The 27,803-nt window shown below is 40.8% G+C and overlaps 1 protein-coding gene across 2 annotated transcripts in view; it reads right to left on the reverse strand.

Moving 5' to 3' along the window:
- grik2 (glutamate receptor, ionotropic, kainate 2) overlaps positions 1–27,803 on the reverse strand; it is a 209,050-nt gene that overhangs the window by 77,321 nt on the left and 103,926 nt on the right. For both annotated transcript variants that reach the window (XM_047598050.1, XM_047598051.1), the window contains exon 8: positions 883–1,026. In XM_047598050.1, the coding sequence (XP_047454006.1) occupies positions 883–1,026 (144 nt within the window). The remainder of the gene's footprint in view (positions 1–882; positions 1,027–27,803) is intronic.

Below are 27,803 nucleotides of genomic sequence, written 5' to 3' on the forward strand. Positions count from 1 at the left end.
TTAGTCCTTTATTTTAATAAATGTACAGCATTTCATGGAAATCTGAAATAGCTTTAAAAATCAGGCTTATTGTTGTATAATTAATTTCTTTTGTAGGTAGAAAATACATGCATTTCTATTGTGTCTATTAGTTGCAATCTATTTGGAGCATCTGAAGGATATGTGTGTTCATTATCTATTTTTGATTTTAAATTTTTCTCAATCCCATTTCATCTTTTGGTTGTTGTTGTTGTTGTTTTCCTAAGAATGATTCTTTAGGCTTTGAGAGCAGAGCCCAAAACCGCCCCCAAGCAGCAGATGGAAAGAAAAAGAAATGGGGGAGGGCAGGAAAATTAGATTTCCATGGTGAAAAATGTGCACTCAATATAGGTACACATCCAAATCTGTTTGGTTCCCCTGCGCTTGTCAATGCTCTACCCATACAGATGGATTCTTAACATTCTCCCCATGATCTTTGAAAGCTAAAGGAGACTAGGGGTTAGAAAGCTCTAAATTTAGGTTCCCTAATCCGTGGCCTTTCCTCAAACAGTTTTGGATTAGAGACTACATCTTCACTAATGCCGCACATTGTGGGGAACCTACTAAAATGTTGATTATGTTGTGTTTTTGTTCCTGTGTGGGTGATTAACACTGGAACTCAGATGGCGGGCTCAAGATGGCTACCCTCCTCAGGGGAGTACGCAGGTACACATGCTGGAAAAAATCATTTCCATACAAATAAATACACAGATAAATCATTTCTACTTATTTGTATTCCCCTTCTTCTTGACGGCCACGGCCTCATTTTTATTCTGTCCCCGGCTGCTTCCTGAGAGCCTGTGTTTTGCCGTGTGTGGGTATGTTGAGAAGGAAGACAGAATGGGGAGGTAGACAAGCATCTACCTCTTTGATGAGGGCCATGAAGCGGTTCCCAAAGCGCCAGGGCTTGTGTCGGTTGCACTGTAATGAGCTGACAGTGATCTGCTGAGACTGCTGCACAGCCACGGCCACCACGTGCACGGCATCGTACATCAGCGCAGCGTCCGTCTAGAAATGAAGACAGAGGGAGAGGAACACCATTAACATGGAATACAGCACGCGGCAGATCAGCACAGCCTGACAGCAAGGATTTATTCACAATCAGAGAAACATCGATATCATGATGGTGCAATCAAAGCCCCACAGTGAAACTCAGATATATGGATCTTCACAATATGAACATGGTCTTGAATATTTGATGTGTTTACTGTCAATGTAATATACTCTGTTATAAGATTAAAGTAAAAATATGAATGGTAAGAAAATACATTTTGATTAAAACAGAATAAAGCAGTTGCAGCTTTATCTAAAAATGGCACTGGTCACACTTTAATAAGTAGCTTTCATTTTCAGTCTCAGACGGTGCTGCAAAACAGTTCCACTAAACATGGACAAATGTTACATCTACTGTGAGGCAGAAAGAATAAAGATTCCACTATTAAAAGAATTCTGAGCGATCCTTTACTTGGATCAAAATAAAGCTGTTAAAGGAAAATACCAACATACTGTACACAATCAACATTAAAACCACTGACAGGAGAAGTAAACTGTCTTGTTACCATGCAATGTTCTGTTGGGCAACATTTGGACCTGGCATTCATGTGGATGTTACTTAGACATGTACCACCTGCCTAGAACAGACCAGGCACCCCCACCTCATAGCAATGACACTCCTTGATCGCAGCCGCCATAACCAGGAGAATGCAAAACGGTTTAGGAACGACTGGAAAAAAAATAAAAATAAATGAAGAACAGCACAAGGTGTTGACCTGGCCTTAACCTGAAGTGACATCACAACAAGCAGACGTCTCCGTGGTTACAGCCACTTAGTGGTAAAACGTGACAGTTGAACATGAAGATTAGCAGAATTAGTTTGAATCATAGGCTTTAATAGGCATGTAAATTGTAAAATTAATTTAAAAAATGGGGAAGAGATGTTGTGCAATTGACTTTACCAACAGATCTGAAAAGCAGTCAGAGATATATTTTTATAGATATCTAAGGGTTGATTATGGTTAATTATGAAATGGAATGTCAGGTAATATTAATTTATGCTGTATTTTTTGATGAAGTCATGCATTAAGTTACTTATTAAGTTACGTTCTGGAGGGCTGTCAGATAAGCTTGTGAATGTTGTTGTAAGGCAGCTATGCGACAGTGACATCAGTGCATACCCTCTATTATTATTTTCAGGTTAATGACCATCACATATGCTTATGTGTCGATTTCGGATATAGTAGGGATTTAGAACATGCCTAGCAGCGTGACTACTTCTAAAAGCCTTTGAAGAACATATAATGCACGTTAAGTATATGCTCACAGTGCAGGAAAAAATATGTGTCAGTAAAATAGGTGCATTAGTGGTCACGCCATGCTTGATAGAATGTTGTCTGTAATCCTGAAGGCATAATTGTGTTTTCGACCAAAAAACGGGTTAAGGTGCTGTTGTGAGGATGGAAGTGCACATTTTTGATAACCTGCGGATCCATTAACTGAAAACAATTTGCTGAAATTTGCTGTCAGTTATATTCTTATTCAGTACAGTAACAAACTATTGCAAATTAGATACACACTCAAAAAAGGGCCCTCAGGCTTGAAACGTGCAGACACACATTCCCCCGAGATTAGTGTGTCTAATATCTGTGTGTTGCGAGACACTGCTGCCTCTGTCTATATATTTATACACTAAAGTCTTGACAGTAAACAGTGGGTCCAAACATAGGATTAATGCTGAATCTATCAGAGAAGTGTCAGTCATCCATGCTTCACAAAAGAAGCCTATAATTCTGCAGTTCCTCCAAAAGAAAAAAAAAGAAAAAAATCGAATTAGTGTTTGTCTCGCTTGATTGAAAAGCAATCAAAACAGCTCTCCACAGTTGTTGCATGGAAACCATGCCCTAGGGTGCTTGGGAAAGCATTGTCCTATTGAAAAAGAAACAATCCCAAACCTGTCATTTTTACCCCATTTGAGCCCCGATTGAGCATCAGAAGGTTGGGGATAAGAGACCAGTTTGGCTGTCTTAGTGTGTGCACATGTGTGCATGTGCTCCTGGTTTTTCACTTTGAGTCTCTATGTAAGTAGCAAAATATTGGACTCACAATGTACAGGACATTCATTTCTGATGGTAAAGGTTGATGTCCCCACAAAAACTGTTACAAAGAGGAGTCTGTATTTGTGTGTGTGTGAGAGTTCTTGTGCAACCATCTTTCTGAGGACCACTTCTATTCAATCCAAGTGAGGACGTTTGTGCAGTCTGGACATTTTGTCCAGTTCTCAGTTGCTTTTGTCTCAGTTTGATGGATAAGGCTTGATTTTAGTGTAAAGGTTACAGTTAGGTAGGTTAGCCCGGGAATGCATTATGCCATAAGTCTTTCGCAGCCCCTAGGGGCTCTGCAGCGGTACTACTGCTACCCAATATTTAAATAAGTTTAAATGCACATTAACACAAATACGATATATTTTAGCGAAGGGATAATCGAAGTTGGTTGGGTGGTTAGCACTGATGCCTTGCAGCAGATTATTTGGATATCTTAATATTGAATGCAAAAGGATAATAATCATGTATATTTAGAAATAGCACTAGGCCGAGTTTGATAGGTAGGGGGATCCAACATAATCTCGCCATCAGTTTGGGGGAGAAAAACGTTGAAGACCCCTTTATCATTCCAAGGAATGTCCTCACAAACATAGGCATACAAATATGTGTTTTGCGTGTGCAGCTGTATTCATATGCAAAGGAGATGTTCAGACACGTTTCAAAATCAATCATAATCATCGAGCATGCCTTCTAGAAATTCAAACTGGCTTGAGTGTGTGCCCGCAGGAGTGTGAGGTATTAAATAATCTGTGTTAGAAGAAGGTGTTGAAGCAGAGGGAGTGTGAATTTACTGCAGTGTGGGTGTCAAATGGAGGCTGTTTAGCTCATGTGCTGGGGGTTAGACCAATATACGCTATTGTTTTGCAGATGAGGATGTCAACCTCCAACCAGCAGCGACTGGATTTATATAATCTACTTTGACTGACCTAATTGTTTTATAACACTAACCAGTGGCGCGCTGGATGTAAAATTGGCCATGCTACATTTAAATCCCGCTATTGCTTATTTCATAACATGTGTAATGAATGTAGCTGATTCAAGGGGGTTATTAAAGAGGGAAGCCTGCACTTTGAAGTGTCCAGAATGAGGGGAATTCAACTTTTGGAATGGACTGACTCTGTTAAATCACCAGCAATGTAGTTACAAAGACAAATTTTATACTGAAGATGGGAGTCCTTTTTGAACCATGGAATTCCACATATAATCTTATTACACACATTGCATTGATCATCAGACTGATGCCAACTTTTAAAGGACAAGACATTCAACGTATAAATCAAAGCCTGCCAAAATGTTAGTTAAACTCAGAGTACTGCCTTACCTCCCTACCTAGTTTACTGTATTCTTCCCTGAGGCCATTCACTAAGATATAAATCTTTAGGATCTTTAGAATGTGCCACACATACAGTACAGAGTTTCATTTATAAAAGTGCCGAAGAATCCCTTCAAGTTTGGAGTGTGAATATTATACTTTTTGACCACAAAGGACATCAATATCACAAAACAACTCTTGTTAATGCATCGGTTCATTGTTGCTTTGGGTCTGAACGTGGGATTTGCCTCATCCCTCATTCAGGTGCAACAACAAATATTCAAACGAAAAGCACAAATTCATAGCTAACAGCATATCAATGTTTGCATAGCCATTGCCTCTAGCTCTTTTCTGAAGATAGGTATGGCCATGTTTGGAGAAAATGCAATTTCAAATAGGTTCAAATAGACAGAAACAGAAACATCTTGGTAAGTATCATCTTAGAAAACAAGATATTAGCTGTAAGGGGGTAGTTTCATTCACTGTATAGTAGTGTTCAAGACCGTTTCTTTGTCTGTTATTGTGTCTAGATTGCCCCAGCAGAATTGGTGCTGTCATTGTATTTTTCTCACAAAGGATAAGTAAAAATTTGTGTTAGTGTTCTGTTCTCCTTTGACAAATTTTCAGCATTTAACAATGTAGCCATTTTCATGATGCTGACTTTTGAGATGACAAATGACAATGATAAATTCAGAATTTGGGAATCTACCACAATAGCTTGGTTTTATTTGGCAAATATGTATGCAGTCTTAACTGGCCACTCTTACTCTTTAAGTACACTCAATATTATGAACCAAATCAATAGTTACAAACTCATGCATCTGTAGTTACACTACACAGAGTAATTACGTCTTATAATTAATTTCACTTTGAGCTTTTGAGGCAATGTTTCTATCACAATTACTACTACACTTACTACACACTGAGAAAGGATTTATGAATAAATCTATTTCCAAATAATCAAATAACATTTCATTAGATGGTACGTAAAAGACTGACATAGGCACAATAACACTACTGTTACGTGGCTTATTGAATTGAATCCTTGTCATCTTTGGTAGAGCCACCTAAAACTTGAGAAACTTGAAACTATAACCCAAAGATATGTTATATGAGAAATTATTATTGTTATATAAGTCAGTTGAATTCCTAACCTCCACCCAGAGAGGCCTGAGCTGGACTCGAACCCAGACCTCCTCGCTGGGAGACATCAGTGCTAACCTGCTTCTTGGAATTTCTTGGAATTTTGCATCCAGAATTTGAGTAGTACTTTCTGAGAGTGGAGCCACGTTATCCATGACCAACCCACCCACACCCTGAACTACAGGACTTTTTTTTTTTCTACTCTCGAGGTCCTATGCGACTGCTTCACGGAGCAGTTTTCAGTGGCGACTGTCAATCATCATGATGCCATATCCTGTTTTAATAGCATTAAAGAAAACATCCCAGAAAATGGACACTTGAACATGCATTAAGATTCTATTATCTAAAATTAAGTAACAATCTCTGGTGAAAACTAATTTGATGTGTACTGTAGTGTTTTAGACAAATCCTATCTACTATCCCATAATATAAAGAGGTCGAGGATTATGACCTATGCTGCAGCCAGCCACTGGGGGGAGCTCTACTGACTTTAGCCTCCTTCATGTTTGGGGAGCTGCCATTCATCTTTTTTTACAGTCTATGGCCATGACAAGAAGGTACACCTCCTCCAACCAACCTGCTTCAGTTGAACGCTACTTTATGTGTTTGAATGTGAATAAGTTTATTGTGATTGCCAGCTCCATGGCAGGCAGTCTTTCTTTCACCTCTGATGTTGACACCGCCCCCACCTCCCCACCCATATAAACCACACAGCCCCCAGGGGGGCCTCATAATAGCAATGTGACACCCTGTCAGTCAATCACAGCTGACTGACACGGTGAACAGGAGAAGTCAGTAGGATCAGGAGTGAACTTGATCATGATGTGTATTTATGGGAGGGATTAATAAAAGACTAAACCAACAAAGAGGTATTGAAATTGAAGCATTTCAATCCATACTATGTCAAAGTAATAAAAGGTATCTCACAAATTAAGTATGCTCTTAATTAAAATAAGCAGCCAAATATATTCAGCGTGCAGGAGTGAGTAAAAATGAGCAGAGACTTGCTGGAGGAGATCTGGCAGCAGAGGTTTGTGTGCCTTTCTGCTTCCCCCAGTGCGAGCCTCACAAGTACCCGTCAGGCAGACTCGCAAATGATTTAGCAACACCGGCACTTCACTCTATAAACATCTCATTAAAATCAATTATGTCACTCCTGAATGAAATTAAAGCTAAACGCTTTAAAAGCTGCTTTTCCCTTGTGTCAGCCAATATGAGCATTACCCCTGACGCTGTCTATTTTTCCAGCTCATTCTCTCCCTCTCACTCTCATGGAGAAAGTGGGAGAGATTTATTAAATCTCCTAAGCACAGATTGATTTCAGCACTTTTATGAATTGTTAAAATGCCCAGGCCTGACTTGGAAGCTGAAAATGTCCCCCTTCCATTCCCTTCCATTGCCTTCCTTTCCCTTCCCTTCCCTTCCTCACACCCCTCCCCATGCCAACAAGCTCATCAACATTGCCATGGAAACAAAATGGCAAGAAATATTCTGGGGCTGGGTGATCTTTTCCTGACGCTGGTTCTCAGCATGCTCTTTGCACGTACTCCCTCCACAGAGCGGAGCCTGGCAAATTGAGAATTACATGATAGAATTCACAAACAAGTTATGAAAGAATGATATAATACAAATGCGAACTGTGAATTTATTGGCAAACTCCATGCCAATAAGGATCTTAGATCGCCTTAGGTAGCTTGAACGGATGCCAACATTCTCCTGCAATGCCATGTTTAAAGAAATTATTTTATTTAGAGTTCAGATGCCCTACCGGAACATTAAAAGTCACAGGTGTGAAGCTTCTAACAAGTCACTACTTTAATTTGAATGCATGGATTAACAATAATCAATAGGACGTACCAGTAAGTCCAATCTCTATAAGAATAAGAATAATTATGTATTCACAATTACAATTTAGGTATTAAGCCGTTGCCGTCACCCAGAGAGAAGCCAATTACAAAAACAATAATTAAAGGCTTAATTCAAAACTGTGCACAAATAAACAAACTTGTTTTGGAGTTATTGGTATTACCGTCCGCTGACTCTCTTGAACAGCACTAGAGCTTAGCGATGAGATGCACTGCCGTCTGCGTTCTATCAAACTATGCGAGCGCTGGATGTGCAAACCAAAGGAACAAAGGTGGAGAGGTCGATCCTAGCCCTTCTTAACATTTCTCCATGGGGGGCAATGATGGATTTAGTTTGGAGTTCCTTTTCAGAAAATGAGAAAAGGGCCAGTAGCTGAGCTCCTGAGTCTAACCCATAGTCATAGCAGAAAAAAAAGTGGAGGAGAGGGGATTGGTGAAGTGGCGTTTTTATTGTTGATTCCTAAAGCAGTGAAGGATAGTGGCTGCAGCTGGAGCTCTGCTAGTCACGCAGAAAGCCATGGTCACGCTGCTCTGGCTCTTTTGATTGAAACATAAACACCTTGAGAGATGAGGGCACACTCGGGAGCTGGCCAGGAAAAGTAGGTATAGGAGGACTGTGTGTTTATGTGTGTGTATACTGGGGGGAGGAGGGAGGTTTAATGCTCGATCGGCTACCCAAAGCAGTATCCTCTTTCCCTCATGGCTCTGTGGCCAGCCAGGCCCCTCCTCCCAGCTACTTGAAGGGATTAAAAATTGAGCATGTTTTGTACTCCTTTGGAATCTCTCAAAGGCCTTAGTCATGACTAGGTCACTTACTGCCATCAGCTACTTCTGCTATTCTCAGCAGTGTACACACATGCTGTTCTGATTCGTCATAAATTATTTTATCCAGAGCATGCTTTCATATTCTCTGGTGTCAGGAGGAACTGAGGGGAGAAAGTCACTTATTCATATATCCATTTGAATTCGTAACCAACACTATGATCACCTTCCTAATATTGCGTGGGCCTCCCCTATGCACAGTTGTGACTCATCAGAGAACAATTGTAATTATCATAAACATTTTTTGGGCATTTTAACAAAGAGAATTTCTCAATGGAATCGTCTTTTTGCACATGAAAAAAGTAATTTTCTTCCATTTGGGGAACTTGAAGTTTTAATTTTGTATTTCTTTTTTTTTTTTTTTTTTTTTTTTACTGATTGTGACATACATCAGGCATAACATTATGACCACCTTCCTAATATTGTGGACGTCTCCCTTGTGCCTCCAAAACAGTTGTGTCTCATCAAAGAATGTCTGACATGGACCTTCTGAGGGTGTCCTGTGGTGTCTGGTGGTAACAGGACGTTGTTAGTTGGGGTGAAGGGTGCCTGGTGTTTTCTAGATGGGTGGCACATGTCTAAGTATCACACAAATGAATGCCAGGTATAAAAGTTTCCCCACAGAACAGTGAATTCTCACAAGATGGTCGATGTCATTTTGTGTATCCTGTCAGCGGTCATAATATTATGCCTGATCGGTATACACTAAGGAATTAGACTTAGACTTAGCTTTAATCATCCACAAGGGAAATTGCCTGAGCGCAGTAGCTTAGTTGCACATAAAAACCACACTAAGTCTGCAGACTGATGCTGGGACTCAGCAGCACAGACTATTGGACAGCTCCTGTAACTCAATAAACTTACCAGTGAAAACAAACTGTATTTTGATGCCAAAGCACAATGTTAAAACAAATGTGAGACAAGAATGTGTTTAATAGTAACAGAAACCAAAGACAATAGGTGTTAAACAGGCGGCACAACACAAGTTTCCTATTACTGTAAGATATCAAATGATTTTGTGGAGTTATATTACAACTGTTTTCTTTCTGTCTGGTGTGCATGCAGTGGTGAGTAAATCCAACCTATAAACCTCTCACCTGTGCTACTCTTATGTTAATGCATATTATTGCATTATTAATCCTTAATCCTTCCTATATAAAAAAAAAAACATATATTTACAAATGAGTCTATTTCTTGCACATTTGTTCGTATGCATTTTTTTTTTTTTTTTTTTGCGCAACTGAGCTACTGTGACCAAGCACTTTCAGTTGTGGATAAATGAAGTCTGTCTATCACTCCATGTACAGGAACATGACAACTTTTTCCTAAATTTAGAAAAAAGAAAGAAAGAAGAAGTAATAATAACAATGACTCTAAATACTAAATGCTGTTTGTTATGTATTTTGGAGCAGCGTGGATGTCGTGTGAAACTTCACAGCTCAGGTGTAAAGTTTCATAGTTAAAGTTTCACAAGAACCGAACTGTCTGTGCAATAGATGTAATAATAATAATAGTAGCGCAGAGAAAATATGATACGTGCTCCATATAATATGTCACAAAAAAATAATAGCAGGTGATAATTTAAATGCCAATGTAAAATAAAAGTTAGAATCACTTGGAAAGTGTTAATTGTGTTGGCTGCAAAAGAGGAATCACAGCGGTGGTTATTGGCAGACAGATGGAGACTGTTGGAAATAAATTTCAATGTGCATCTAATGTACACAGGCTCCAGCTAACCCTAGTCATTCTTCAGTTCAAAATCATTATAAACTATAGGTTTTTACTAACTTTACACTCTCCTTTGTGGAAATTTAGAAAATGCAGGGTCCAAATGCCTTTTTCTTGAGTCCAGTAAAGCGTAAATACTTACTCTGACGGATTAGTTATTGTTGCAACTTGCAGTAGGATCCTGTTCTGGGCTCTGACCAGGCCCAGACTGACTGAGGCTATGTTATGCTACAGATTAGACCATGCTGAAGCCTAAACCGAACAGCTATCAGATCCAAACATAGAGAAAAAGAATGTGTTCTTTTGGTGACAATACAAGAGGAGATTAGGTTTAACAAAGACTTTTTTTTTTAGTTTCTATCTACAGTATGTCTGTGTTATGATTTGCAACCCTTTGTTGGCGTTCTGAACTTAAACAGTTGATTTCAGTGTTGAATAAAATTCACCTGAAAGCTGATAAGGGAAACGCTGCAGCAGAGAAACGAGCCCCGTCACACCATTTCTCCTTGTCCTCTCTCATCTTGGAGTGCTTTTTAACTTTGAAAGGCAATGCAAATGTGCAGAGAGATGTGCGTCTTACTCTTAATCTTTTTTTTTTTTTTTTTTTTTAATAGTGTATTGATCAGTGGATTGGAGCTGTTTGAGTACCATCTCCACAATGAGCAGCTGCTTCACACGCAGCCTTATCAGCATCACTTCAACATATTTATGAACATGTCATTTATATATCTGTGTTCATGATAAAATAAATAAAAGACCTTTGTTCTCCTTATTTCAACTGCAAAGATTAGTCAGTGTGAGTGAGTACAATAGACTGAACTAAACTTGCTTAACTTACATGGAAATAACCATGTACAAAATGTAAATTTTCTTGGAGATGAGAAAATCAGTACCAATAAAATTATTCACAAAGTGCCTATTTAGAACATTGAGGTCATGTCCTGCTGTATTTATTCATTTGTATAGCACATGCTATAGCCATCAGAGCCTTAACAGAGTGGTTGGCATGGCAACTGGTAGTCACCACTGTGTCCTGTTTCTATAGTAATAAAAACAATAACTAACTAAAACAAAACTGACACATGAACATGCATCAACTTTGTATTAACTACCTAAAATGACAGCAAATATCCTTTAAAAAAAGACCTATATTGCAGCCAGTCACCAGGGGGAGCTCTACTTGCTTTGACTTTGTTTTTGAGCAGCAGTTCCGCATCCATATTTATTCTGTGTGTGGTATGGATGCTATTCTTTATTTTATTTTTTTGAGTGCAATTAGACTACAAAAAATAAAGAGTTCAGTATCTGGATTTGCTGCTTGGTCAGCCATGTGCTCGATAACTAAAGGGATGTGTTCATCCATTTATTTATTACTCTCAGTTTATTCAGAATGCATCGAAAATTTGTACTTGAGAGAGTTTCTTGCAGCAGATGACTGTAGATATCTGAAGTCTGAGGTTTAGCTTAGATCGGTTGTCAGTTTTTGTGCAGCCAGCCCCTGGAACAAGGAGCAACAAAGACTTGGCACAGAGGACAACGACCGCATCAGCAATTTGGAGTGATGAAAGTAATATTGTATTTTTTTTTTAAACAAAAAATGTCATGGAAAGCACCAATAAATGATATGGCCCTGCTGATAGAGGCATCCAATCACTATCTATTAGAAGAAAGGCATAATCTAAATCTTTATTTTGTAATGTATGTGCAACTGAGACATTTCTATGTATGTTCAAGCAATACCTGCATATCTTCTCATATTCATTTTGCACATTTGTCTTCTTTTTTTCATCTTCATACCCTAAAACATACGCAGGCTGGGAAAGGCAGATTCAGATGTGGCAACGTCATTAAAGAGATGACATTGACTATGAGGGAGAGAGATTGAGAGAGAGAGAGAAGAAAGAGCATGTCACTTATTCCCTCCATTAACTTCATTAGTGCAGGAGGATAAGGCAGATTAAGACCGCAGCGGGTTGGATGATGATGCGATTTGGCAGGGTTATCTGTTATTTCAGGCCCGGCCATTTTGGCGCCTCTGTTTGGGCTGGGTTATAATGTGATGTGATGCCCGGGCCCCTCAGGGGCTGCACTGCTGTTGCTACCAGCCTCTCTGATTAAAATCTGCTCCTACCAGCCAGCCTCAGTCTGGATGCCCTCACACTCCCCTCTCATTTCCATCCAACTCTCACTTCCCATCGCACATGATGCGTCAGTACAGTGCCACGGAGTATAAGAGACAAATACATGCTACAGACTTTGCGTGCCTACACCTGCACACTCTGTAGTATTAAAGGGGAAAGAATGCAGTAAAAAAGGTCAAAGTAAAGTAAAAATAGAAAAATAGTTTCCTCCAGGAAGATCAAATGTTAATATAAATCTATAAAACTACTACACTTTGGATAATTATATTTATTTTATTAAATGTATGATCCTTTATAGCCGTAGTCATGGTGATAGTGCAGAGCATATGCAAGACCTGTGATTGGTCCGCCTGTGTATGACTCGTCTTCAGTGAAGTTTCGGCAGAAGTTTCAGTCGCCATTGTTGAAAGTGAAGCCGTAAGCAGAAACAAAAAAGCGCACAAGTGTAAATGGCTCGCATCGCCATAGCCTACGTGTGTAGCTTAACAGTGCCTTGCAGTACCCTAAAAGACCCTTTAACCTGTGCAATAAGCAAACTCACTCTACAAATTTATGTTACAATTCAAACAAAATGAACGCCCCATATTGTTTTACACTGCAAGCCCAACCGCGGCCCCTTCAACTTAAAAAAATGGTCGAATACATTTGTGGCTGGCTCCGTGCAGCTACTTTTCCTGTCTCCATGTGTCGTACATGTTTGCCTCAACATGCAAGCGCACATTTGCATGGGAGACCTTCACAAACACGTGTGTGATGGCAGTGAATTGCCTGCTTTTCCTTATTCAGGAAACAATCTTTCATATTGTTAGCGTAATTGCTGAGTATTTTTTATTGATATTTTTAAGTAAATCAAAAAATGACTAGGGCAGTTATTAGGCAAATGATATACAAGTTTTAACTAATTAAAATTAACTGAATTAATCACACAATTCATATCTGGCGCAGGGCATCATTTTTCCTTTTCTTTGGCCTTAAGTCTGTATTTCAACAGATATATGCAAGTACAGTGTTTTGTAGTTTGCTGGCTTCCAAATCACATCTGAGCCCACAGCGGTACTCCATGCATCAAGCGATGACACTGATGGAGCTGTAAAGTTGCTGCTGCAGGACAATGTGCTGTCTTTGCTACAAAACCACTGCTGGCAAGGTGCTTACTTCATTTTACGCTTGCTTTTAAACAAGAAGTTCTGACATTTTGGGAAATGACCTCATTGGCTTTCTTTCTATCAGACGGACCCGGGCTAGTTGCTTTCTCCCAGCTTCTGCTCTAAGTCGCTGTCATGGATTAATAGATTCATTCTTGAGGTACAGACATGGGAGTGGCATTGATCTTGCTCTCTACAAGAAAGCTAATAGGCTATTTCCCAATATGTCTATACGTTTTCCTTTCACAGCGAAGCTGTGTGTGGGCGTGTGCATGGCGATCCTTCACGTCTTTTTGAAGTGTTGACTGTACGACTCCTCAGGCATGTGTGCTTTTAATTAATGCTGTTGATGCAATGAGCACACAAAGTGATGCGATGATATTAAGTAACACCATGGTAAGATCCAAGACACCACAACAACAAGTTTCCTGCCTTTGCTGCACCTCCTCATCTTTGACTCAGTGAAGGATCTATTTGTGGGAGCTTTCTGACACAAATGGACATGGGTGCTGATCCTCGCAAAATTCTTTCTGAGGAATCCAGATAATTAACGATTTCTGCTTAACTCAGACAGACATTCGGGAGAAATAGCTCACTTCTGCAGGTTTCCCTATAAACAAAGCAGGTGTGTTAAGGCTCGAGGGCAGGGATGAGGGGTTCACCAACAGTTCAGTTCCACTCTGGAATGGACCAAGCAGTGAGTTCAGAGACTAGGGTTTGTGCTACGATGCTCAGGCCTCGTGGGTTTTTGTCTGTTTGTCTGTTGGTACGATCCAGTCATCTTGACCGAGGTCAGAGCACAATAGAAAGACTGGTACAAGCTGACGCGCAGGATAACTCAGCCAAAAGCAGAAAACTGATGCATAACAGAACAATCCTGCAGTACTATTAGGACAAATGATCAAATGGAACAAAAGACAGTCAATGATACTTCTCTGGGAAGCAATGCACTCATGTGCTACTGCTGTATACCGTGTTATTAGCTGTGTGTCCTTCACCGCCACAACATTAAAACCACTAAAAGGGGAAGTAAATAAGGTTTTTCCAAAGGTTTTTCGACCTGGCATTTGTGTGGATGGTACTTAGACACCTACCACCCACCTAGACCAGACCAGGTACCCCCACCCCACAGCAATGACACTCCTTGCCCGACACAAGCACATACAAAAACAGTTTAGGAACAACAACAACAACAACAAAAAAAAAGAACAGCACAAGGTGTTGACCTGGCCTCCAAACCCTTCCAGATCCCAAACTGATCAAGTATGTGGGATTATCAACGGAGGCCCCTCCCCTCAACCCATGTTTTAGAGGCACAAGGGAGACCTTGAATATTAGGAAGGATGTCATAATGTATGGTGCCATATGTTTCCAACAATCTATTGAGCAGAGACTGTGACTGAGTGAAGGGAAACTCCAAGGACCAATGCGATACTGTATGGGTGGGTCATTGACATTTAACACATTTTAAATATGTTGCCAAATAGAGTTCCACATTCATGGAGTTCAAAGAACAAAATATATTCAGGGTGTAGTGAGTTGTGCCTGAAGTTGCAAACTCTAGAATGTTAGAACTGGAATGAACTGATTTGCTGCAGGATGTTGGTTCACGCATTTAAACCTACTGGTTGGGCAAGATCTTTCTGCTTAGAGTCGGCCGGTTCTATCTGTGCTTCCATGGGTTTTCTCTGTTTGTTCATTTTTCATGTGCATGGTTTTAGTCCTCTGATGGACTAGCAAGCTGTCTGTGGGTCAGAGAACCCCCCCACCTCTGGTCCAGGATAAATAAGTACACCTAATGGATTGATAGATGAAAGTGATCCAATCCAATAATTGTGGTTTTTGGCAGCTTTGTGCTAAAACATGACACAGATATTGCCTTTCGGGTCTTGCATCAGTCAAAGTCTTTCTAAAATTCACAGACTATAAACTTGCAAAGAAAACATAAAGCCTTTTAGAAATAAAGGAGCAGACTGAGAGATACGAGCAGCGATAACTGCCTCCAGGCTCTTGTTTATTTCTGCAACTTTGCCCGCGGCTAGGATTCCAGATGGGCCTTTCACTTCACAGAAATCTAATGTTTTTCCAAAATCTTTCCCATGGCAACCGCCTTTCCCTTCAACAGTGGCTCCGGTGACCACTCAATTCTTACATGAAAAAGCTCTGTTAAATTAAAAGTAATGTCGCATCGGGGAGATAAAATGTGAATCAAAAAAGGAGCAGGAACCTACAATGGGAGAAGGGGGAGAGTGGCACCATTTAGTACATAGAATTGTGTCGCAGTAATGTCTCTCAATAGGAGAGGAAATTGACTGTGCAAAAGCAAATCATTACTATGGCTGACTTTCCTTTGTAATGACAATATGTGTCTCTCCACATCCCATCAGTGTACATGCCCCTAAAATGATGCCAGGAAATGAGTCCTGAAGATGACTGCTGGCTGCCAATGAGAGTGATAGAGATGACAACGAGAGGATTGCTACAAGCCATTAACACACAGAGCAAGGCTGAGTGTGAGCATTGTGTCGGGATGCTTGACGGGACACAAAAGGCAAGGGCTTGTGGGATTTAAGACATGGCAGTGAAAATGGCAAACAACAAGATCATATCAGTTCATTGCCTGAGCAGATTACTATTGAACAAGTGGAAACATCGATAGTTTGAGACGGAGAATGGACTTCAGGTCTGTCTAACAGGCTGGAGTACAGTATATTCATCATGTTTCTAAGGAAGCAGACTTGTTTAGATCACACTACCGTCTGTCCCTGCCTCGGGTGCACCACACAGAATAGCGTGGGAGATCAGAATTGAACTATTCTAAGCACTATTCTATATGTACACGTTGTACAGTTTGTTAAATGTGTGGTGTGATGTGGGGTTGTAGTGTCGGCTCTGATTGGGAACCATGACATCTACAGTTCTAGTCTGGACAAAATGTGAATATTGCGGTTAGGATTAATAAAATTCTAAATTCAGCATTGGGAACAGTGGGCGAAATCAAATTTCTATGTATAATTACACCGATCAGGCATAATTTTCCAATCGTTGGTCAACACCTTGTGCTGTTCTTCATGTTTCCTGAGTTGTTCCTGAAGTGTCTCTGTGTGTGTCTGCATCCTTCTAGGGATTGTCTGCTGCAATCCATGAGTTTCATTGCTACGGGGTGGGGGTGTCTGGTCTGGTCTACGTGGGTGCTACATGTCTAAGTCACATCCACACGAATCAAGGCCAGGTCCAAAATTTTCCCAGCAGAACACTGAATTGTCACAAGACAGTCAATATTATTTACAATGTTGTGTTTTCTTGGTCAGCCTCTTCCCCTTCAGATCTCTCACAGCTTACATTTATTAGCAGTGCCTAATACATTTTCAACTCTGTTAGGCAGTTTTCAATGTTTGCTCAATCTCCAAAAGAAAAAAAAAGCGTGTGACATGTCCTTGTCCTCATTAATTAAATCCATATTCTGTTGCTTAACAAAACTACAGTGCAAATATCCCACTCCTCCCTCCTTCAGCATTTATTTTTATCATTATTATTATTATCAGTTTGAACAAGTGCCTGATAGCACTAAAACAATGCTGCAAGCTTCAGTACACAAATTGGAAGAAAAAAAATCCTTTGCTTAAGATTTCCTATGGGTGGGAAGATTGAAGACTCTGCCGAGGGAGTCTGTGCAAAAATTGGTCAAATTTTCTGCAGGCACATAGAGGCATGTGTTCCAGCGATCTAGGTCAGATCAGCTTCGGCGTGTGTGTGTGTGTCTGTCTGTGTTCAAAATAATAATATTTTTTTTCCTCACAAAAAAAAAAAAAAAAAAACGAAAATATGTGTGAGGAAAAGGGTAAATTAAGGAAGATGCTAGTGTGCGCCACTTGGAAGTGTGACTTCGCCCACTTGTGAAAATCTAACCAAGTCAATTTTTCATTTTCCATTTCCTTGAAATGGTGATTTATCGAGAAGGCGTATCTGTGGGTGACATTCAGGAAGGGCCTTTCTTTCAATGTCGGGGCAGCGTTTCATCAGGAAGAGTCTTTCTTCCAAAGTCAAAGCCGCATTTCATCACGCTAACCGATATCCACTTCCTCCGCATGTAATTAGAGAGCCTTTTAATTAGAGCCGAGCAGAATGATTGCTCGTTGTCCATCATGTCTGTAGCCAGCCACCTCCGCGCAGACGTACATGAACAGCACAGAACTCACTGAACTCGTGTAAAGACTCAGAGAGGAAATGGAGGAACCTGTACATATGAGAAGAATATGAAACCAGGAAATGGCTGTCTTGCATATAAAACGTGACGTGATATACACCAATCCGCCAAAACATTAAAACCACTGACAGGAGAAGTGGACCTGGCATTTGTGTGGATGTTATATTCTAGCAGGATGCAGCCTGACACAAGCACAGACATGTTGACCTGGCCTCCAAATTCACTAGATGACAAAGTGATCAATGATGTGGGATGATCCACAGAGGCCCCTGTCCTCAACCCATAGGACTCAAAGTGGACTGCATGTTAAAAGGAGAATTTTAAACTGATCCTTAAAAGCTCAGTCCGGCCCTCTGTCATTCACACTGACCTCTTCACAGCCCGTTGTTCTGAAATATAAAAAAAAAGACCCATTTACCTCCAGTCCCTACATGCATCAGTGATAATTGCGTCCTAACTGCTTAAACGGAGTCTATTAAAATATATTTAACTACCAAATAAACTGCCAAATGAACACTGCGTGTCCTCAACATCTAGTACAATTTTAAGCTAATATCACAAAGTGCCACGATGCCTCTTGGATGACTACGGCAGCAGACTCCAGAGCAGAGGGAGCTCACAGCTTCTCCCTGATGAAGTCATTTACCAGAGCCGATGGAGCAGCTTCTTTCTGTCACCGCAGACTAAGCAGAAGGCAGAAGGAGGGAGGTGAAGGCACAAGGAGAAACAATTAGCCAAAGGGGTTCCTTGGGATCATAAGTAATAATTTGAGTGAAATTAAGTGGCAGGTTTAACAAGCAGGGATAATTTCACTTTTCCCGCTCTTCCTAGGGGAAATGTGGCCTTTAATTGAGTTAACACTTTTTGTTTGGCAAACATTCCTGTAGCAGGCCAAGACTGCCACTGTGTCTCATTACCAGGACCCAGAATTGGTGTCAGTGGCCAACCATCTCCTACCATCTCTCCGTCTGGCCTGCTGCCTTCCGCCACATCCTTTAATTTCCTCATCCCACACACCCATGCCTGTGCTACTTTGGATGGTGGCACCGTCACAGCTTTAATGTTCTAAAAGCTGGTCTATAGGAAAAATGTTGCTATATATAATAGTTTGCCACCAAGGTAAAAAAATAAATAAATAATAATAATAACTAATAATCTATTTTGTCCAGTTTTGCCAAATTTTATGATAATCAGTCTGGTTGATTTTGAGATATTATTTACACAAGGAAATAGAGACCACCTCAAGGTTCTCCAGCCCCAAAACCATTGGCTGACTGGGACCTCTCTGTGTGGAGTTTACATGTGTCTGCGTGGGTTCTCTCCAGGTACACATCCAAACACATGCTTGTTAGGTTCATTCTAAATTGGCTGTAGGTGTGGTTGTACCACGCCTCTCACCCATTGCCAGCTGGTATGGGCTCCCGCACCCCCGCGACCCTCTGGAGGACAAGCGGTCACAGGAAATAAATGAAGGACTGGCCTGTTAAGACCTGGCCTGTGGTTCTTATCCCAGTTTACCTGCTGTGACGACCCCTGTTGTGGGCATCTAATTGTGAAAATGATGTATGGTGGGTGTGTCTCACTACCTGTGTTTCCCTGAGTGACTGATTGACACCTGATGTGGAGCACCTGGGCCCGGTATTCTTCAGCTACTTAAGCCCTGCCTCCGATGGTCTCATTCTCTTCTCTTCTCTTCTCTCTGCTCCGACCCAACTCACAGCCAGCGTCTATGCTTTTGCTTTTCATTACAACACTCGCACACATTACATTTATCCAGGCATCCACATCCTCACTACTGATTCCACTGATTTTCACATCCCACCGATTTAACTTGTTATGTTTTGGGTATTATTCGCTGTTAAATAAAGTACTGGTAAATTCGCTCCCGCTCTTGTCCCTCCCATGTGCTTTGTTGTAACCCCTGAGCCGGGTTGTAACACTGCAAACATATGCTCCTCCTCCACACTAGGTGGCGATATGTGTCTTTTCAGCTGGTTAATAAGGCCAACTTTCTGGTTGCTCTAATATATATCATATAATAACTTACGGTGCAGATAAGACAGTGCTATCTCTCAGGTGGTACTTCTACCAGCTCCGTTTACCTTCTTCTTCTGTGACTGACGTTTTTTGTTTTTTGTTGGGGTCACGGCAGCACAGCAGTTGTGGAGCATGCACACACGTGTTGTCTAGTTAAGTCTGATTAAGCGTATACAATTACATTATCTGAGTGTCTTAATCGGATAAGGAGAACTCCAACTTTAGTCAGAGTAGTGTGTTTTCATGTACTTAAGTTGTCCAGTTAAAGTCGGATTAAGGCAATAATTTTTTTTTTTTTTTTCACTTGCATGTAAGATTGTGATCGCATGTGAGAGATCTGATCTCTGACCACATCCGGAGGTGTTGGTTTTATTTGACGATAATAAATATAAAATGACACCAATGTTATCCTTGAAGAATAGATTAAATTCAAATTTTTGAACGAAAACCAGAATTAAATGAAGTGAATTACCATAGCATTTATATTTTACACGTACATTAATAACTGTTAAATTATCATAGTGATTTAAATGACTTAAGGAGGCACTGAAATTCAGACTAACTCATAAAAATCCCTTTTAAGGAAAGGAAATCAAATACTGAGAAAAGCGATCTTGGACTGTCCTCCAATGTCCTTTCAGTTAGAACTCAGTTAAGAATTCTTGCAGAGGGCTTGAAGCCGAAGAGACACAATTTCCTCCCACTTTCTCTGTCCCTGTGATCTTGTTTGTAATTCTCTCAGTAGAAGTGAGAACATCCTCACCACCCCGCTGCCTGATCATTTCCCCGACAAAAAAAAAAAAAGAAAGAAAAAAACATCTGTTGACAATGCCTCCTATTGAGTCCATTGTGGTCCATTACTCTACCTATAGCGAGAGGTGTGGGTGGTAGATTGTTGTTATTTGGACACCATCCACCCCCAGCGCCAAACCCCATTTCCACCCCCACGCCCCCACCACCACCCAGCCTCCTGCAGGCTGTCTAATATTGTCCTGGAAGCCTCTGCAGTGGGTATATTGAGCCGTACAGTAGGTGAACAATGGGTGGGGTGTGTAGAGGACGTGTCTGCGCGGGGAGTGTTGTTGTGAGGCTTGATGGTTTGAGGGGTTGTTATTGTGAAACAGAAGGAAAGCAGTGGCGCCGTCACAGCGCCAGGCAGGACCCGGGATAACGGCGAACCCAATGGAGTGTTAAATGGGAAATCATCTGTTTCAGCCACAGATTTAATGTCATTGCTGCTCCCACTCTGCTATGCTCGCTGCTCTCCCCCTCCTGAGTCTCTTTACTTCTTTTTTTTTTGTTATTGCCCCCCAACCCTTCCCGAACCTCTCAAACACTCCTCCCACAAAACTCTGCATGCCCAAATTTCACACGTCCTTCTCCTTGCAGTCTGTCTGCTTCAGTTCATTTTCTTGTCTCTCCTTTCCATCCCCTCATCTTGTCGTCTGTCTCATCACGGCCCATGCTGGCCCTCAGGTTATCTCACCTACCGGGGGCAGTTTTCCGCCTCATCTTCACAATGGGCCATTTGGGTTTTCGATGCCGGTCCGCGCGCCCTTGCATCGTCTTTTTTTTTCTTTTTCTTTTTTTTTGTGCGAAACACTCGGAGCGTCTCTCAGCAGGACACCTCCATTAGCAACTTGACAAGATGACTGGAGAGAACATTCAAACTTTGCAAAGGCCCCACAACCATTTCCATTACACCCCGCCCCGCCCCCCTCGCCCTCATACAGACCCACTCCGCCATCTCGCTGCCCAGATTAACTCATCCATTTACAGCCTCCGTTAATGGCTTAACTCATGAGGAAAGTCATCAAGTATTATGGCTTTAAAAGTGACTTTAAAAGAGGCCGAGCTGATTGAAAAACAATCCGATTCGTGATTGATTTCTCTTGTTTACTTGCTACACAAAGCACATTAATACGTCTTTTTTCAGCTGTTGCCGGCAACACCGTTTATCATTTCAGAGGAACTAAGTGATCACTGCTATACTCATCTTTAAGTGACAAAGAGGGAGTGTTACATGGAATGCTGAACTGTAATACTGAGGATTGACCTTGGCTTCAAGTGAAACAAACGCAGCTTTATGTTGTTGTAAACTGGCTTCATACACTGATAAAGCATAACATTATGACCACTTTCCTAATATTATGTATCTCTGCCTGTGGGGCCTTTGGGGTCCTATTAGGTGAGGGGAATGGTCTCTGTGGATCAGGCTTGTTCCAGTGCATTCCACAGAGTCTTGATCGGTTTCGGATCTAGTGAATTTGGACGCTAGGTCAACACCTTGTGCTGTTCTTCTGCTGAGGGTGGCTGCTGCCGTCTTGCTATGGGAGGGGGTAGCCTGGTTTGGTCTAGGTGGGTGGCACACATCTAAGTAACATCCACATGAAGATGTTGCTCCCCAGCAGAAGACTGAATTATCACAAGTTGGTGAATGTTACTTCTCCTGTCTGTGGTCATAATGTTATGCCTGATCGGAGTACGTGTCTTCTCAAGACAGCATAAGAAGCACCACAGAAAATAGCCTGCAACAAATGTGCTGCTCTAAAACTACTTGAGAAGATTACTTGTAAAAAAAAAAAAAACAAAAAAAAAAAAAAAAGAAAAGAAAAGAAAAAAAAAATATATAATTGTGAGTTATTGGAGTATTTAGAAAGGTCACAGCCCAGTGAGAGTTAAAAGGTTAGGGAGTTTTAACATGGACTCTCAGTCACTGAATCTGTTGGTAATATGAAATACATATATATATATGTGTGTGTGTATATATATATATATATATATATATGTGTGTGTGTATATATATATATATATATGTGTGTGTGTGTATATATATATATATGTTGTTATATATATATTATATATATGTGTATATATATATATATATATATATAATATATTGTGTATATATATATATGTATATATATGCATACATTTAAGTAGTGCATGATGCATGTAAATTATTATGCAAAGTGATTCATTTTAACATTAAATAACTAACCCCTGTTACATCATTTATTTTCAATATGGGCTCTAAATAGTTGGTAGCTGTGATATGATTAATGTGACCACATTCCTCTGCACAGGGGAATTTTATGAAATCAAAGCATGGGTAATTTGCACATAGATTAATCATCTTCTCTCTGCATGTACAACAAAGTAAGAATGTCCGTCTTCTTCTGCGTTCTGTACTCCTATTTGAACTCAGCGTAGCACAGAGCCGCGCAAATTCTCACCTGTTATCAGAGATGCCACGGTGAGCAATGGTCTGTGAGTGGTAATAAGCCTCCTGCACAGTGGAACTACACAAATTAAACTTGCAGTTTACTTGCAGTTAAATGACAAGTGCTGCGTGGACAAATAGACACATAAAACTGTAATTAAAACTAATTAAAAAACAAATAAGGTCATAAAAACAAGTTTTGTCGTTAAAAAAACAAAAAACAAAACTAATTGAGGCTATAATTACAAAATCAAACCAAAACATTGTTTATCACAGGGTAGTAATCAGAACTGTAAACATAGTTTTCATTTATTTATTTATTCAGGACAGTAAAAATATGCCCTGGTTAAGAAGTTGTGGACATATGAACTACAGCTGATGGATGAAATTCATCTTAATGACCGTAACCTTGGGACCAGCGAGAGGTGCAGGACAAATACACTGGAGTCCATTCACTTATAAACACTGTTTTCAATCCTAAACTGGACAAATAGCCAACATAAGAAAGCTATAAGAAAAAGGAGAAGCTGCAGCCTTAACATCAGTGCGTAGTTTATACCAACATGAAACCAAATATTGTAGTCCATCCAAGAAGTAATAAAAACATTTAAAAATGTTTGGTCACTGATGTAATCTGCAGGTCTAAAATTACAAAACAGTGTTTTACATGTTACTTCCAAATAGGTGGTGCAGACACAGACACAGAAGATACGATGAAAATAATCGACACTGGGAGAAAGCCAGAAAGACGACGCGCCCAGATCTCGGCTTTCTTTTCGTGGAGGCTGACAAAAACTGCCACTGTCAGAGCCATTTCTTAACAAACAGCAAACAAACAGTTAAAGCATCTGTCAGCGCTGACATAGAAGGATCTATCGGCCCGATAAGACGTAAACCAATTTACAGCAGGGACACGGATTCTCTCTCCAGAAGGGAGATCAAAGTCTCTCGTGCCACCGGATCTCATACAGCAGAGAGATTAAGGCAAATAAAACTACAATGAAGGAGTGAATCGAGACGGGCCGTCTGAGGGTGTCCTGTGGTGTCTGGCAGCACAATGTTTTTAGTGGGGGGCCCTTTGGGTCCTGTGGGTTGAAGGGAAGGTGCATCTGTGGATCAGGATCGCCTTGTGTTGTTCATGTTTTTTTTTGAGTGTTTTAGTGCGTGTGTCAGGCTGCATCCTGCTGGGAGTGGCTGCTACCAGCAAGGAGTGTCATTGCTATGGGGTGGGGGTGATCAGAGCATGTTGGTAGGGCATGTTTGCTACACACTATGCACACAACACGTCATCATCACCAAACCCACGTTCAACTTGACTTCACAACTAACTTAATCAGAGGTATTGGGACACAGACCCCAATGCCACCAGTAAACTCTGCTTAAAATTTCATTGTGGCCTTATTTATTGTGCACCCAGCAGATATAAGGCCCTTACGGTCCAGCTCCAATCCCAGAGGCCACTGACTGAAAGCAGCTATTTGTCTGTTCAAACAGCCTCTGTAAATCCTTTGATAAGATGCTCTCACAGTGAAAGAAGGTGAATAGCATAAAAAGAGGAACATGCCTGCAGAATACTTGGGTTGCGTTGAGATGTTTTCGATTTTAAGGTAAGAAAGCAGCAGCCCCAAGGCCACGAGTTTGAGTTTCTTTGTGTTAAAGTGTGTTTGAACATCTTCAGGCCAGAGTCAGACTCAACATAGTGTTTGATACGTCCCCTGGCAACGTACCACAACTCGGGTAATAAAGAGCATGGGCTTCGTGTGCGCAGTTATGTTATTAACAGCATTAGTGTGAGTAGAACTTCAGTTTGGTTTCTTTGATGAAGTCAGAGACTATCTTTTACACCGCATCGTCAGCTAGGAAAGAGCAAGACTTGTCGAGATGCAACCTGCCCCCCCTCTGTGGGCCTGGATGAGAGCTGCTCCAGGGCGCTACCCTGGGGCTGAGCTGCTAACTCACCTGCTCCACATCAACCAATCAAGCCGGGACCTCTTCTTCTCCCTGCTCTTCAGTTTACCTCTGCGGTATTTTCCTATGAACATTCGCTTCATCTTTTTGTCATCTCTGGATGTACTGTCTCTTTTCTCTTTGCTACAGGTGCAGCCCCGGCGCTAGTGCTCACCAGCCAGTGTCGGTACACTCCTTTATTTCTTTGAGGAACTTTGTAAACCTTTTGTTCATTAAACTCTTGTTTCTGTGCCTTAACACCTGAGTCCAGCGCCCGGGTCCTATTCCATTGTTTCGAATTGTCTTCAACGTAACAGGAGTACTGCACTGGACTGTACCTGAGGTCATAAAAAGAATAAGACTACGAGTGTTTTGATGGCTCTGAGGAAAATTCACTTTCTCCTCAGATGTGTTGTTTGCAGAATCAAGCAGGAAAGCAATGACAGGGTATACACACATGTGGAGTATTATACTGGAATATCAAACCATTAACACACGTCTGTACCCCACTTTATGTGTGTGTGTGTGAATAATACTGGTTTGTTTCTTTAGTCTACTCTGAGGTCTTGTGGCTCAGATCTGTACGGTTACACCTGGAAGTTACTCAAAATCCTCCCCGACCTTCTCTTCATAAACCGTATATTCACGGTCTAACTATAATTTTGCCAACTGGTTATTCATAGAGTAAATTATACTATGTTGCTGTAAACTGCTGCACTCCTTGTTTCTGTGTATAACTGTATGTCAGACCAGTATTTTCCAGTTTTTAATACAATGTAGGTGTTGCTAAGGGCAACACAGTGAAAAGTAAAACCAGATAAGTGGTTTGTGACTTTCAGTCGGTGCAGACCTACCTGACTCTGTGAGTTCACATAAACAAACATTAGACTTAATATAATAATGACTTTTAGCTCCTGGTTATTTTAACACACAGTTAAAAAGTGCTTCGCATAACGGACACCGGACAAACATTACAATACAAATCCAGGTATACGGCACAGTTACACACATATAAACCATGCACGCACATACATACTGGACACACAGAATCAGGAAGTTGGTTTAAAGCCGAAACTGGGAACACATAACTGCCTAAATAGGCTGAACGCTCGAATGAAGGCTCAATTATTTCTAATTTGATATGACTCACGAATTTGACAAATTAGATATTTTTGCTACTTTGCACAGCCATGTTCAGGTGTTACAATAAACAGTTTTATATTTCGTCACACATTGGCAACTTCTTTATAATGTAAATAATGCAATAATCCCAGTGTCCACATATGAGGACATTGTTTTTTGTTTTTTTAAAAACTACTACTTCCTGTTCAAAGATGGTGCTTAGTTTTTCATATGCCTTAGGTTGTACTAATCCCAAAAACCTTGGAGGAATTAAAAATGCAGAGCAAATACAACCTCGGGTCTCAGGAGGTTAAACCATAAGTGTAAAAACAACATTCTTGCCTAAATTGAGTCATATTATTCATGTGAGCTGCGATGTAGATTGCCATCAAAGCTATACAGATTGCGTTCTTTATCTCATCCTCAACATATCATACAGCTGAATCTCCCATTCTGTAATAATCTCCTTTATATTCTGATCATGGAGCGCAATCTTCAGATACTCCGTAACGTGTCAGCTGCAGCATTCCTGTAAGGTAATGCTAAGTGTGTGTGTGTGTCTGTGTGTTACACTGGTCTTCCTCCCCCCCCCCACCCCCCCATTTGATTACATTGTCAGCAGTGTCATGAATATCAATATCTTGGATGTGGGTTGTGAGTACCCTGCTGGAAGAGCTGAGAAACAGAGAAAAGCGACCATTGTTGTATTTGATCTCGCTCAAAGCAACACAAATGAGTTTTAAGTCTTTAAGCAGAGCTTTCCTAATTAAAAACTCCCACTCTCTCAGGAATACTAATGCCCGGGCCTTGAATGGACTGTAGACATGGCTATGAGCAGAGCTCTGCCATATTGCTTTAGTAGCAGAATCCACTGTCCCGTGACTAAGACACACTGTCAGGAGGACTAATAGTCTTAACACTCAAGTGAATCTGATGAGTTTTTTTCCCCAGCAAGCAGATAATGAGCAGAGAAAGGAATCTGCTGTAAGGCCCCTCGGAGCATTACTTTGTACTTCTGCAAACTTTCTCTGCTGGTTCTGGGGTGGGATCACGCCAGTTAATGTTTCATTGTGTGAGGGGAGACGTTTAGGATAACCTGTAGGCTTCTATGTGGAGAATATGTTGGAGTCTGAATGAGTAAAACGATATAAAGTAGTTTGTGGAGGTGAGCATTTGATGATCTCAAGCAAAGGTAAAACCTTGTGCTGCGGTCAGCGTCCAAACCTCTGAGGCTGTGACAAAGCAGGATGAAGGTAGGTGTATTTTGTAAAAGAAAAAAGTATTTCTCTTCCTTACAATCATGAGACATCCTCAGCGCTCCTCCGCCCGCGTGAGTCACTAACCCCTGATCCACTGCATGTCGCATCATGAGGCTGCTGCTACACACACATTGCACCGTGGGTAACAGATGTGATGATGGCTCATGGCAATGAACAAGCTGAAACTAGCTCATAATAGCATTATAATATGGCACTCACGTAGCATCCATTTAAAAGACCACTGGCTATTTCACGGGACAGATATCAAATACTCTATTAAAAGTATATTTAAAGAGACACAATCAATAGGGACAAAATGAAAATGTATTAATTTATCCGGAGGAACTGAGACACACAATATATGCACAGTGTTTGTGTAAAAATAGAAACTCTTTAACATAGAGGTCATAGTCTTTATTTCTGGTCCAACACTCAGACTGAAGAGATAATAATAAAGGCATAACACACTCCCTGACATTTCTTTATTAGCAGATGGAACATTTTAATCTCAGCTCACTCGTGATGCGCTGATATAAAAATCAAGGTCATTTAGATTTTTGTATCAACAGTAAGCTTAGGCTGTGACTAGAACTGGCGTATGTAGGTATATGTATATCTTAAAATGAATATCAGTTGTTTTGTTGCTGTTTCTAAAAGTCTTTCCCAAGTTTGACAATGATATTTTCCCAAAAATATGAATGAAGTAGCCTGTTGTCTGAGCCTGGTAACGTGGCAT

This window comes from Mugil cephalus, chromosome 11, assembly GCF_022458985.1.
Source record: "Mugil cephalus isolate CIBA_MC_2020 chromosome 11, CIBA_Mcephalus_1.1, whole genome shotgun sequence".
In the NCBI taxonomy this organism is placed as follows: Eukaryota; Metazoa; Chordata; class Actinopteri; order Mugiliformes; family Mugilidae; genus Mugil; species Mugil cephalus.